This window comes from Myotis davidii, unplaced genomic scaffold (genome assembly GCF_000327345.1).
Source record: "Myotis davidii unplaced genomic scaffold, ASM32734v1 scaffold198, whole genome shotgun sequence".
Classification (NCBI taxonomy): Eukaryota; Metazoa; Chordata; class Mammalia; order Chiroptera; family Vespertilionidae; genus Myotis; species Myotis davidii.
In genome coordinates, this window is record NW_006291485.1 from 1,231,434 (window position 1) to 1,242,806 (window position 11,373).

At 55.4% G+C, this 11,373-nt stretch overlaps 1 protein-coding gene across 3 annotated transcripts in view; it reads right to left on the reverse strand.

Annotated features, from left to right (window-relative positions):
* Positions 1 to 5,262: 5,262 nt before the first annotated feature.
* MED16 (mediator complex subunit 16) overlaps positions 5,263 to 11,373 on the reverse strand; it is a 16,874-nt gene continuing 10,763 nt past the window's right edge. For all 3 annotated transcript variants that reach the window (XM_006764787.2, XM_006764788.2, XM_006764789.2), the window contains 6 exons: positions 10,016 to 10,226; positions 9,155 to 9,288; positions 8,879 to 9,071; positions 8,257 to 8,473; positions 6,275 to 6,358; positions 5,263 to 5,682 (listed from right to left, as the gene is read on the reverse strand). In XM_006764787.2, the coding sequence (XP_006764850.1) occupies positions 5,556 to 5,682; positions 6,275 to 6,358; positions 8,257 to 8,473; positions 8,879 to 9,071; positions 9,155 to 9,288; positions 10,016 to 10,226 (966 nt within the window). In that variant the 3' untranslated portion in view covers positions 5,263 to 5,555. The remainder of the gene's footprint in view (positions 5,683 to 6,274; positions 6,359 to 8,256; positions 8,474 to 8,878; positions 9,072 to 9,154; positions 9,289 to 10,015; positions 10,227 to 11,373) is intronic.

Genomic DNA, 11,373 nt, shown 5'->3' on the forward strand with positions numbered 1-11,373 from the left:
ATAAAAAAATTTCTATATGTGATACACCACCAGAGTTAAGTTAGGGTTTTTCAAAATGCTGACACGCCGAGCTCAAAAGGTTCGCCATCACTGCCCTAGGGCATCTCCTTTGAATTCCTCATCAGGCAAATTATTAAGTTATTTACCATTTTCTGGAGATTTTTCTTGTTCCTTCAGTTTAGAGATATTCTGTCATTTACTTTGCTTTCTATGTAATTAAAAAATATATATCAATTAGACAAAGTAGCTGTCTCTCCCAGTCTCGATAAAGTGGCCTGATGTAGAAGTGGCTGCTGTTTGGCCAGCATGTGCCCGCTGGTTTGGGGAAGCTGGTGGGAGCCAAAGGTGTGGGGCACTGACCACTGAGCTGAAGTGTCCCCGGTAGGGGGGCCAGGTGAGTGCGGTGAGGCCCTGTTCTTTGTTCGAAGACAACCTTGCAGACAGACCAAAGTCCGCGGATAGAGTTCCCGCTGCCTTCTAGAGGTAGAGGGATGCAAACAATGACACTCAGGGCCCCGCCGACCCCGCCATCTGGGAGAGTTCCTGCAGTTCACTCTCCAATCTTCTCTGTACGTTCTCTCTCTCCTATGTCGTTTAGAAAGTGGTCTGGCATAGAAGCGACCACTGTGTAGGTGTTCCGTGTGGGTTTTGCAGTTTAGGAAGTTGGTTGGAGCTGGGCAGGCATTATAACACCTGGGGCTGTGGCCTGTGGACCTGAGTGACTCCCTGGCAGGGAGGCTACCTGTGCAGGTGCCACCAGCCCCGTTGTCCCTTTGTTTGGAGGCAAAAGGCTGCAGGCAGTGTAGCTGGGAGCCTCCCCTGCTGACCCTGCAGGCCAAATCCCCTGAATAGAGCTCCTGCCGCCCCATGGTTCTTTGGCCTCTGACTCGGTGAGTTCAGCTGCTCCCTTGCTGCTGCCATTAGAGCACACACTGCAGGACAGAGACAAGCCAGACCCAGGGGTGGCGGAATCCGCAAATAAAAGTACCTGCACCAGTAATGCGGTGCCAGGAGGTGACAGGAGGGCTGAGAGGTGGTGAACCTGGTTAGGGGGACCTTGGGGTGAAGGGGAAAAGTGGGGAGATCTGACACCATTCATGAGGGGCTGGTTGCCAGGCGCCTCTCCATGCCTTGGCCACACGGTGGCGCCCTTACCCCTCTCTACCGATAGAGAGGACGCCTGTCCCCTTGGTCTGGCTAGTGTCCAGCTCTCCTTTTGCTTCCCAAATGGACTGTGAGGGCCTGTGTGTGCAAGCCCCTGCTCTGGGCTGAGAGCTAGGTGTACAGAGACTCTAAAGTTGGGCTTTATGGCCATGTCGCAAATTGGGAAATAGGCTGGGAGAGGTCATGTGGTCACACAGAAGCTACTGGGCAAAGTCTGAATTCGAACCCAGAGCCATGGCCCCTGTTCACTGTCATTCTCTGGGCTGAGAGGGTCATAGAAAGAGATTGATGGGTGTCCCTGAGCAGCCACACAGCTCTGCCCTGCTCCCACCCCCTCACTGCCCTCCTTCTGGGCAATGACAGGGAGGTGACAGAGGGCAGAACCCAGGCCCCCAGGCCCTGTGCCCCTTCTCCTGCCTGGATGTGGGGCCATTAAGGCCCCACTAGTTAAGCCTAGTCCCCAAGGGCATTCATGACTTCCCTTTTGTTGAAAAAGAGAAGGAGGGTCTGAAAGGTGAAGTTGGGTGCCCCACTGGGGATGGGCAGTTGGGATTGGGACCTGTGGGAAGGTTTTGTTTTTGGACATGGAGCGTTAATTTATACACAAGAGTTTATTGAGCTCATCCTGTGTGCCTGGCCCTGGGCTGGGCGCTGCGGACACAGCTGACTCCCAGTCCTGCTCATACGAGCCGGTCATGCATTCTGCTGCCTGGGAACTGACTGACCAGGCTTTCCGATGACGGTGCGAGGTCCTCCCCAGCACGCTCATGAGTTTCGTAAGGAGCTGTGCACGCTGATAAAGGGACGGGAACGAGACGTCATTGCTGGTCATTCTGCACCAAAGGCTCAGTCACTCAGTAGGCATTTCCTGAATGAAGTGACGATGCCAGGGAGTGGCTTGGAAATGGGGAGGGAGGAGGATGACTAGGTTTAGCAAATGAAAACACAGGCTGGCTAGTTACATGGGACTTTCAGAAACCAAATACATTTTATATTTTATCTGTCCCAGGTGACACTTGGGATAGACTTACACTAAGAAAGTATTCAGCCCTAACCGGTTTGGCTCAGTGGATAGAGCGTCAGCCTGCGGACTGAAGGGTCCCAGGTTCGATTCCGGTCAAGGGCATGTACCTTGGTTGCGGACACATCCCGGTAGGAGGTGTGCAGGAGGCAGCTGATCGATGTTTCTAACTCTCTATCCCTCTCTCTTCCTTTCTGTAAAAAATCAATAAAATTTTTTGTTTAAAGAAAGTATTCACTGTTCATCTGAAATTCACATTTACTGGGCATCCTGCCTTTTATCTGACAACACTGGTGGGGGTTACAGATGGACTGCTCCCTGTCCAGGGGCTGATGACTGATGAAGCTGGGCCAGGCTTCCTCCACCTGGAGGGTGGGATGGGGAGAGGCGAGAAGGGGTGCAGCCTTGGGGGGGGTCATAGGAGGTTCACCCCCATCCTGTGGTCAATGGGAGCCACAGAAGGTTCCGGAGATGGTTGGGAGGAGGTGGGTTGTGAGTAGGGGAAGGCTGGAGGCCTGGGAGCACCGTGGACACCACATCGAGAAGGGACGAGTATCTTCCAAACCCAAGGCACAGGCTCCAGCCTCGCAGCCGCTGCGGCCCTGGTTTCCTCGTCCATAACCAGGCCCAGGGCCGCTGGCCCTAAGGAGGCTGAGGACTCGGGTGCACAGAGAACACCTGCAACCTGATGGGCTGAACAGCTCTTCCTGTTACAGTCACAGTCACTGTCCAACCCAGGGGCAGGAACCATGAACTGTGTGAACTGGGCATCCCGATGACTCCAGGTGGGGGACAGGTTGGGGGGCAACAGGACATCTTAATCTGCAGATGCTCCCCCCAACATTTTTTCTAGGGGCCCATGGCAGGCAGGCTACCCCATGTGCCCCCCATTAGCCAATGCTCCCGGGCAGCCTGGCACGTTTTGCCCACTAGGCCCGCAGAGCAAGTTATGAGGTGTTCTGGTGGCCGCTGCAAAACAGACCCCCTGGACTTACTGACATGGAGCCCCTACATCACTTACGCTCAGCTTCTGCGGGTTGGGAATTGGGAGGCAGGTGGATTGCCCCTCCTCCACCACGTCCAGGTGACTGGGGGTCACGTGCAGGCGTCTTCACTCCCCTTGGGTCCGGGCTGGGGAGACTCTGAGTAGGTATGTGGCCAAATGAGGTGCAGATGATGACAGTAAAAGGACTCCACCCACCTCAACACGCAGATGGCACCGAAGCGGAGCCACGGGTGAGGTTTGGGAGGGACAGACCCGGGGAAACACCTTTGAGGAGGGAGGCCAATTGTTCCTACTCCCCAAACTGCCAGGAACCTGCTCCTAATTCCGAGTTAGAACAAGTGATTTACAGACATTTCCTCTGCTGGCTCATGATGGCTCCGTCCCTCGGGCAGTGACCCCTCAGCCAGGTGTGCCTCCCCCAGAGAACTGCCCTGGGGATCCCCATTCACTAGGGTAGTGGGGGGTGATGGCCAGCAGCCCTCCACCTGGCCAAGGGCCGGCTTCCCCTTCCCTTCCCGCTGCTGGCTCAGAGCTCCAAGTCCCCGTGGAGAGCGCTAGCCAGACCCCACTGGTCACACTTAGGACTAGACACTGAGTCCTGTAGCCATGGGTAGGTGGGCTTTCAACATGTCCCCAGCCCAGGTAAGGGGCCCCCTGAGCTCCCGCCATCCTGAGAGGCCAAAAGCGCCTGTGCAGTGGTGAAGGCATTACCTCCTGCGGGGTGCCCACCTGGCCTGCTTCCCTTGAGCTTCCAGAAGAAAAACATGAGAATTACCACTAAGGCAGGCCACTGCATCTCCCTCGGGGGTCGGGGGGTGCGGGGAGAGGGGACATAATCAGAGGAAGTGCCTGCTGGTGGCAGGGGGTGGGAACCTGAGCAGCTCTGGGTTGGAGGCTGGGAGGGAGAGACAAATAGAGAGCGAGAAGAGAGACACACACTCAAAGACAGACGAGGCAGACACCCACCCACCTACAGAGACACAGGGCAGGCCAGGCACAGTCTCACCCTCACCAGCCCGCTGCTCCCTTCGGGACCCCTGTGCCTGGCATACACTAGGCGCTCCATAAATGCTGACAGAGCAAGAGAGCACACATATGGGCACACAGAGACAGAACTGCCCAGAAACACGAAGGGGGAGGGAAGCCAGGATTGGGTGGGACTTGGGGGGCGCTGCTGGGTGATGCCCACCACGTGGCCAAGCACCTGCCACCCTATACAGCTGAACGTTTACTGGGCCACCTGGGTCAGAGCCACCTGCATGAGCAGGTACATCATCGGTAGATACAGGTGAGGAAACTGAGGAAAGTGGCTGGCTGGGGTTACCAGCAGCAACCGCTGGACACCCAATAGGTTCAGGTGGGACATTCTATTATTATTTTTTTTATATATTTTATTGATTTTTTACAGAGAAGAAGAGAGAGGGATAGAGAGTTAGAAACATCGATGAGAGAGATCGACCAGCTGCCTCCTGCACGCCCCCCAGTGGGGATGTGCCCGCAACCAAGGCACATGCCCCCGACCGGAATCGAACCCGGGACCCTTGAGTCCGCAGGCCGATGCTCTATCCACTGAGCCAAACCGGTTCGGCTCTATTATTTTTTTAAATGTTTTTATTGATTTTAGAGAGAGAGAAACACGAATCAGCTACCTCCTGCATACCAGGGATTGAGCCTGCAACCTGGGAATTGAGCCTGAAACCTTTTGGTCCATGGGATGACAAGCAACTGAGCCACAACAGCCAGGGCTCACATAGGACGTTTTAAAGGCCCAACATTCAAAATGCCCTGTGGTTTAACAGGGGCATCTGGGAGTTGGGGAGCCCGGGGGTCTGGAGGTTCGGGGAAGTTGGCACCTGAGCCACAAGACGTGGGCAGACCTAGGTCTGTCTCAGCACACGGCATGGATAGAGGCCGGCTGTGAAACGGCCCCACTTCCTGAGATGCACCTTTAGGCTCCGAGAGAGAAAGGGGAGCCCCTGGGCACCCACCTGAGGCTTCAGGCCATGTCTTCACCCGCCCCGCCCCCTTCATCAGGCGTGGCTGATGCGGCTCCAAAAGCCACACTTGGGAATGACTATTTTAAAAAAATTTATTGATTTTTAGAGGGAGAGAAACATCGACTGTTATTCCACTGACGCATTCCTTGGCTAATTCGTGTATGTGCCCTGACTAGGGACTCAACCCCCGACCTTGCTGTGTGGGGACCACGCTCTAACTGAGCTACCTGGCCAGGGCCACGGACGACCATTTTTTAATGCACGAATAAAGGTCCTGCGTGTGTGGAATGCTGTCACTGGCGAAGGGACAGAATCACCTTCCTGTAAAATCCATCAGAAATCTATTCACAGGGCTTGGGGGCTCCAGTCAAGGGCAGCTGAGGGGCATCCGCCGCCAGAGCCCCCCACACAGGCAGTTCTTGATCCAGCGCTGTTCCCACTGTTTGACGGCTGTGGTCTTGTTGGGCGACTTGAGCATGGTCACACAGCCACACCTGCAGGCAGACGTGGGTGGTAGTGCGTGCTGGCAGGGCCCTCTCTCACCTGCCACGGGGCCCTTGCATATGCTGTTCCCCCACCAGGAATACTATTCCATGCACTACCCTCCACACTGAGCTAATGCTTCCACATCCTCCCGTCCAAGTTCAGGCATTGCCCCGTCACCTCCCTGAGTAAACTAGGCCAGGGTAGGGATTCCAGTCCTGGCTTAGACACCGCCGAGTGGTGTGACCTGGGAGTCAGAACCTGCGTCTGGGTTCGGGTGGCAGCAATCAGGGCCACGTTTGCAAAGGGCCAGCGCAGGGCCCAGGCTGTGGCTGCACCTTCATTCCTGCACTTGAGTTACTAGGAGCTCTGCAAGGGCTGTGTGGTCCGTCACCTGACCACCATTGTGCCCAGGAAAGGAAGCACAGGACCTCCTGAGGCAGTTCGTCCGTTACAGAAACCGTCTGGTGTGCCCTCTTGACAGCCCCACACGTGGGGAAAGTGAAGTCCACAGAATGGAAGCCTCTCACCCTGTGGTCACTTGGTGGCAGAGCAGGGCAGTGTTTGCCGCAGGCCTGACCAAGGGTCCCGTGGGTGGCTCACCTCGTACAGGCCTTGCATTCCTCCGTGGGGTGGGCTCCCAGGTGCAGCCTCCGCAGGTGGTCAATCTTGGGCTGGCCCGTGGCCCTGGCAGATGAGAGGGGAGAGCAAACGGGATCAGGCCTCCAATCCCACAACACGCAGAGAGATGCAGGCACATGTGCTCACATGCGAACACAGATGCATGCACACACGACACACCCACTGTGGCAAAACACAAGGGAGTGTGTGCATGTAGGTGTGCATCTGCACTCCCTCTACACACAGACACCCTGCAGGGACGGTGCTGGATGGCACCAGAGAACCTGGCAGTAGGAACTTCTGCAGGAGTGGACCTGGTGGCTGGGGCAGGACAGTTGGTTATATTCGTTTAAAACATGTTTGGAAGTTTCCAGAACAAAGGGTTTAAAACCTCCCTGCGATTCCTCAGGGCGTGTCCTACCATGACCCAAGAAAGGAAATGCAGGGAGGTCCCAGAGCTGGGACCCCAGGGTATGAATGGTATTTCTTTTATTTACCTGTTTTATTTATTTATTTTTTTACCTTCACCCAAGGATATATTTATTGATTTTTTTAGAGATGAAGGGAGAGAGAGAAAGAAACATCAAGTGGTTGCCTCCAACCAGGGACTGAGCACACAACCTAGGTTACATGCCCTGACCGAGAACTGAACCCGCAACCTTTCGGTGTACAGGACGGCACTCCAGCCAACTGAGCCTCCCAGCCAGGGCTTACTCATGTTTTCTGAAACTTCCAAAGTAACAGGAGACTTGGGGAGGTCATGTGTTTCTCCATCCAATGAGCACTGAGCAGGGGTGGGAGCCTGATGGGTCCCGGTGCAGATGGTGGCCCAGGGTTACAGGGCTCCTGGTTGTAACCCTGGCTCAGTGATTGCACCTTTTATTTATTTTCATTTTTTGTTTAATTGATTTTTATAGAGAGGATAGGAGAGGGAGAGGGAGAGACATTGATGTGAGAACGTAACATTGCTTGGCTGCCTCCTGCACGCCCCCTACCAAGGATTGAACCAGCAACCTTTTGGTGCATGAGACGATGCCTAAACAACCGAGCCACATCAGCCAGGCGTGATTGAACCTTTCTGAGCTGTTGACTCCTCTGTAAGATGGGGACAACCCCCCCTTTGCAGCTCCCCCAAGTACTGTGGGCAGTAAAGGATTAACTTAGCAGACTTGGACGATCAGACCCCTGTTCCCAAAGACAGGGCTGGTCCTTGACCGCATGAGTTCTCCTCAGCCCGGGAAGGTCCTGCCTCACTTAGTGTCTATCGGGCCCGGGGACCAGGCCAGGTGTGTTTTATGGTGGGGGCTCAGGCCACGTATCAGCCTGACCTCTGCAGAGGCTGGAGCCCGAGTAACCACGGTCAGCCACGTGGGCACTGCACGCAACAGGTGACAGACCAGGGGGAGGACTCATGGATACCCGAGTGCACAAATCAGTGAAGACTGAGGTGATGGCCCTAGCCAGTTTGGCTCAGTGGATAGAGGGTTGGCCTGTGGACTGAAGGGTCCTGGGTTCGATTCCGGTCAAGGGCACATGCCAAGGTTGCGGACTCAATCCCCAGTAGGGGGTGTGCAGGAGGCAGCTGATCAATGATTCTCTCTCATCATTGTTGTTTCTATCTGCCGATCAATGATTCTCCATTGTTGTTTATCTCGCTTTCCCTCTTCCTTCCTCTCTGAAATCAGTAAAATTTAAACAAATTTAAAGATAAAAGAATGACTAAGGTGATGGTGGAGGGAAGTGACGGATACTAGGTGTGTGGGGGGGATTCACTGCCTAAGCTAGGGACCTCTCCCAGGGACAGCATTTAGGTCAAGGTCAGAAGGAAGCAGCAGGCACAACACAGCAGCCCTGAGGCAGAAGCGTGAAGGAGTCAGGTAGGTTCAGTGTGGGGTGGGGGGACAACACATGGACACAACCCTCCGGAAAGAATATGCAAAGGGCCTGAGGCAGAGGGCACCCACCTGATAAGGCCATCCAGCTGCAAGGTGGTGGCACTGGCAGGGAGAATGGGAGCCTTGCCGAAGTGCAGACGCAGGGGCTGCTTGGGCTGCAGGCGGCTGACCAGGCCATCACTGACGGGCAGCCAGTCCAAGCTGGGAATGAGCAGCTGGCTGGGCAGCAGGCAGCACTCATCAACGAGGGTCTCGTCTGGCTCACTTGTGGGGCCCTCATCACGGCCTGCGGAGAGGGACCATGGGGATGGCGTGGTCAGCTTGGCGCTCAGGGCCCAGCTCTGACCTGACTTTCTGAGTTGTCCTGGAAGCTCCTCCCCTTCTCGGTAAAATGGGAACCCAACCATTCATTTGAAAAACATTCAGTGAGCACTGGGTGCCTTCCTAGGAACAGGGCTGCAAGAACAACAGAAATGTAACCTGGTGACTCGAGACAAGCCACTAGGTGCCTAATAACTGTTGAATGAGCTAATGTTGAAGGAGCACCCACCCCGTGCTTGGACCTGTGCTGGGTGCTGGGTGAACAGTAGAGACCAGTGGAGACGTGAGCTGGTTCAATCTGTGGAAGTTCATATGCTGGTGGGGGGGACTCAGCTAGGGTTTTATGTTGGTGGGGGGCTGGGAATCTCACAGCAAATCCAGAGCTTGGTGAGCAGGCGGAAGAGCAGGGACATGCTGTCCTGAGTGTCAGAGGTGGCGGTGTACACGGGCAGGCAGCTGGGCTTCAGCAGGCCCCAGATGCGGATGACGACCATCAGCTCCCGCAGCATGCCGAGCGAGGTGCCGTCCCGCAGGAAGCTATGCCCAGGCCGCAGTGGGGCGCCCTGTAGGAAAAGGCACTCAGGCTGTGCATTTAAATGTGTGCCACACCCTGTGGCCTCCACGGGTGCTGGGGGAGGGGGCACACCTGGTTGGGCAGGCTGGCCAGCAGGTAGAGCACGAAGTCGCCCACCCATTGCAGGAGCTGCTGCAGGGCCTGAAGTGTGTTCATGTCCAGGACAAACTCCTCTGTTTTGAGGTTGATCATGACCTTGTCGATATCTGGAAGGGGAGGGTGGTCAAGTGGCTGGGCCCCACCGTGCACAGGGACCAGCCCTGCTTTGCACCGTGGCCTCTTATTTTTTTTTTTTAATATACTTTATTGATTTTTTACAGGGAGAAAGGGAGAGAGATAGAGAGTCAGAAACATCGATGAGAGAGAGACATCGATCAGCTGCCTCCTGCACATCTCCTACTGGGGATGTGCCCGCAACCCAGGCACACGGCCTTGGCCGGAATCGAACCTGGACCCTTTCGGTCCGCAGGCCGACACTCTATCCACTGAGCCAAACTGGTTTCGGCACCGTGGCCTCTTATTACCCAGCAGCACCCGATGTGAGCTGGGCCTGACGAGGTCAACTCAACACTGAACAAGCAAGTGGACAAAATGGCTGAGCTGAGGAGCTTGGAGGAAAGGGCTGGACCTAGAGCAACAGTGACCACTGCCAGCTCTCAGGACAACCAGTGTCCCTCGGGCCAACCTGCACTGGCCCCTGGCAGCTCCTTCCCAGCATGACTCATCTTTGGTTCCCTTCTGGTTAACATCTGTCCCCAGCTCCAGGCCAACCCCGAGGGCCAAGGCCGCCCCTTCGTTCAGTTCCCACCCCCCTGCTTGGCACACGGTCAGCTCCCAGTGGAAAGTGTGCGGGTGGGATTAGCACATTCCCGCGCACAACTGTGCATGTGCAGCAGCTCTCAGGGTGGCCTGCTGGGTGGGGGCAGGACCCACCAACGTCTGTGATCTTGGCGCAGATCTCGGTCAGCCGGTCGCCGGGACTTTTGTCGGGGGTGTTGAGGATGTGAGGGCGCAGCAGGGACTTGAGAGTGGAGCTGATGGCGATGAGAAAGAGCTTGGCGTGGTAGTCGCACACGAGGGTCACGGTGCAGGGCGACAGCTTGCAGAGCGAAGCCTTCATGGCCAGGATCCGGGTGGAGAGGACCTGGGGGTGCACAGCTGAGGCAGTCACTGCGCCACAGTGTGTGGCTGGGCTGGGCAAGCGGAGACAGCCTGCCTCATGTCTGTGCCCCCCCTCCTTACGGCAGAATCAGAAGAGAACCTATCTCACAGAATGGGGAGGGTGTCAACCTGGGAGTGGCCCTGCCCCCAGGGGACACTGGGCCTCCTCTGGGGACATCTGTAGTTGTCACACTGGGGGTGCTCCTGGCATTGAGTGGGTGGGGGCTGCTCAACACCCCACTGTGCCCAGGACGGTTCCTCTACCGCTGACCTGGCCCAGATGTCAGCGGTGCCGAGGGGAGACCTGTTCTCACAGGATGGGTGAATGCACGAAAAGTATTAAAATGCTTTAGGTCACTGCCCATAAGCAGTGATCTTTTTAAATCCAAAATGTGTTTATTGGAATGGTCTCCCACTCATCTTGATTTGAGGGGCTTTTAGTGTTCCTTCGGAAGGAACATCCTCTGTAAGCCTTGCTTTTCCTCCTGTTGGCTGACAGAGGACAATGCAGCAACCGACACACACAACTACTGTTTGTATAGAGCTAAAGACGGGGGTGACTCTATAACAGCGGTTCTCAACCTGTGGGTTGCGACCCCTTTGGGGGTCGAACCACCCTTTCACGGGTCACCTAAGACTATCGGAAAACACAGATATAATTACATACTGTTTTTGTGATTAGTCACTATACTTTAATTATGTTCAATTTTTAACAATGAAATTGGGAGTCACAACATGAGGAACTGTATTAAAGGGTCGCGGCGTTAGGAAGGTTGAGAACCGCTGCTCTACAGCATCCTGGGCATTTTACACCCATGAAGTAGGAACGGGGGCTCTGCACCAGGCGCTCCTCCGTGTTTCCCCTTCCCCTCTTCTGGAGAGGGAGGAGGAGATCCTCAGCGAGAGGCCGACTGTCGTGGGGAGGTCGTCACCGCCGGAAAAGGCGGCAGTGATTTTATTTCCACCGTGATCAGTCCTGAACCTCTAGGAATCCTCACATCCACCCTAATAACCTCACTCAGGTCCTCTCAGGCTGCTCTTATGAAGGGGACCTTCCCCACGTCACTGTCTTACTGGTCACTGCTGCAGAGGAAAGCTAGCGCCTTCTGAGACGGTTCTCTGCAGCCTCC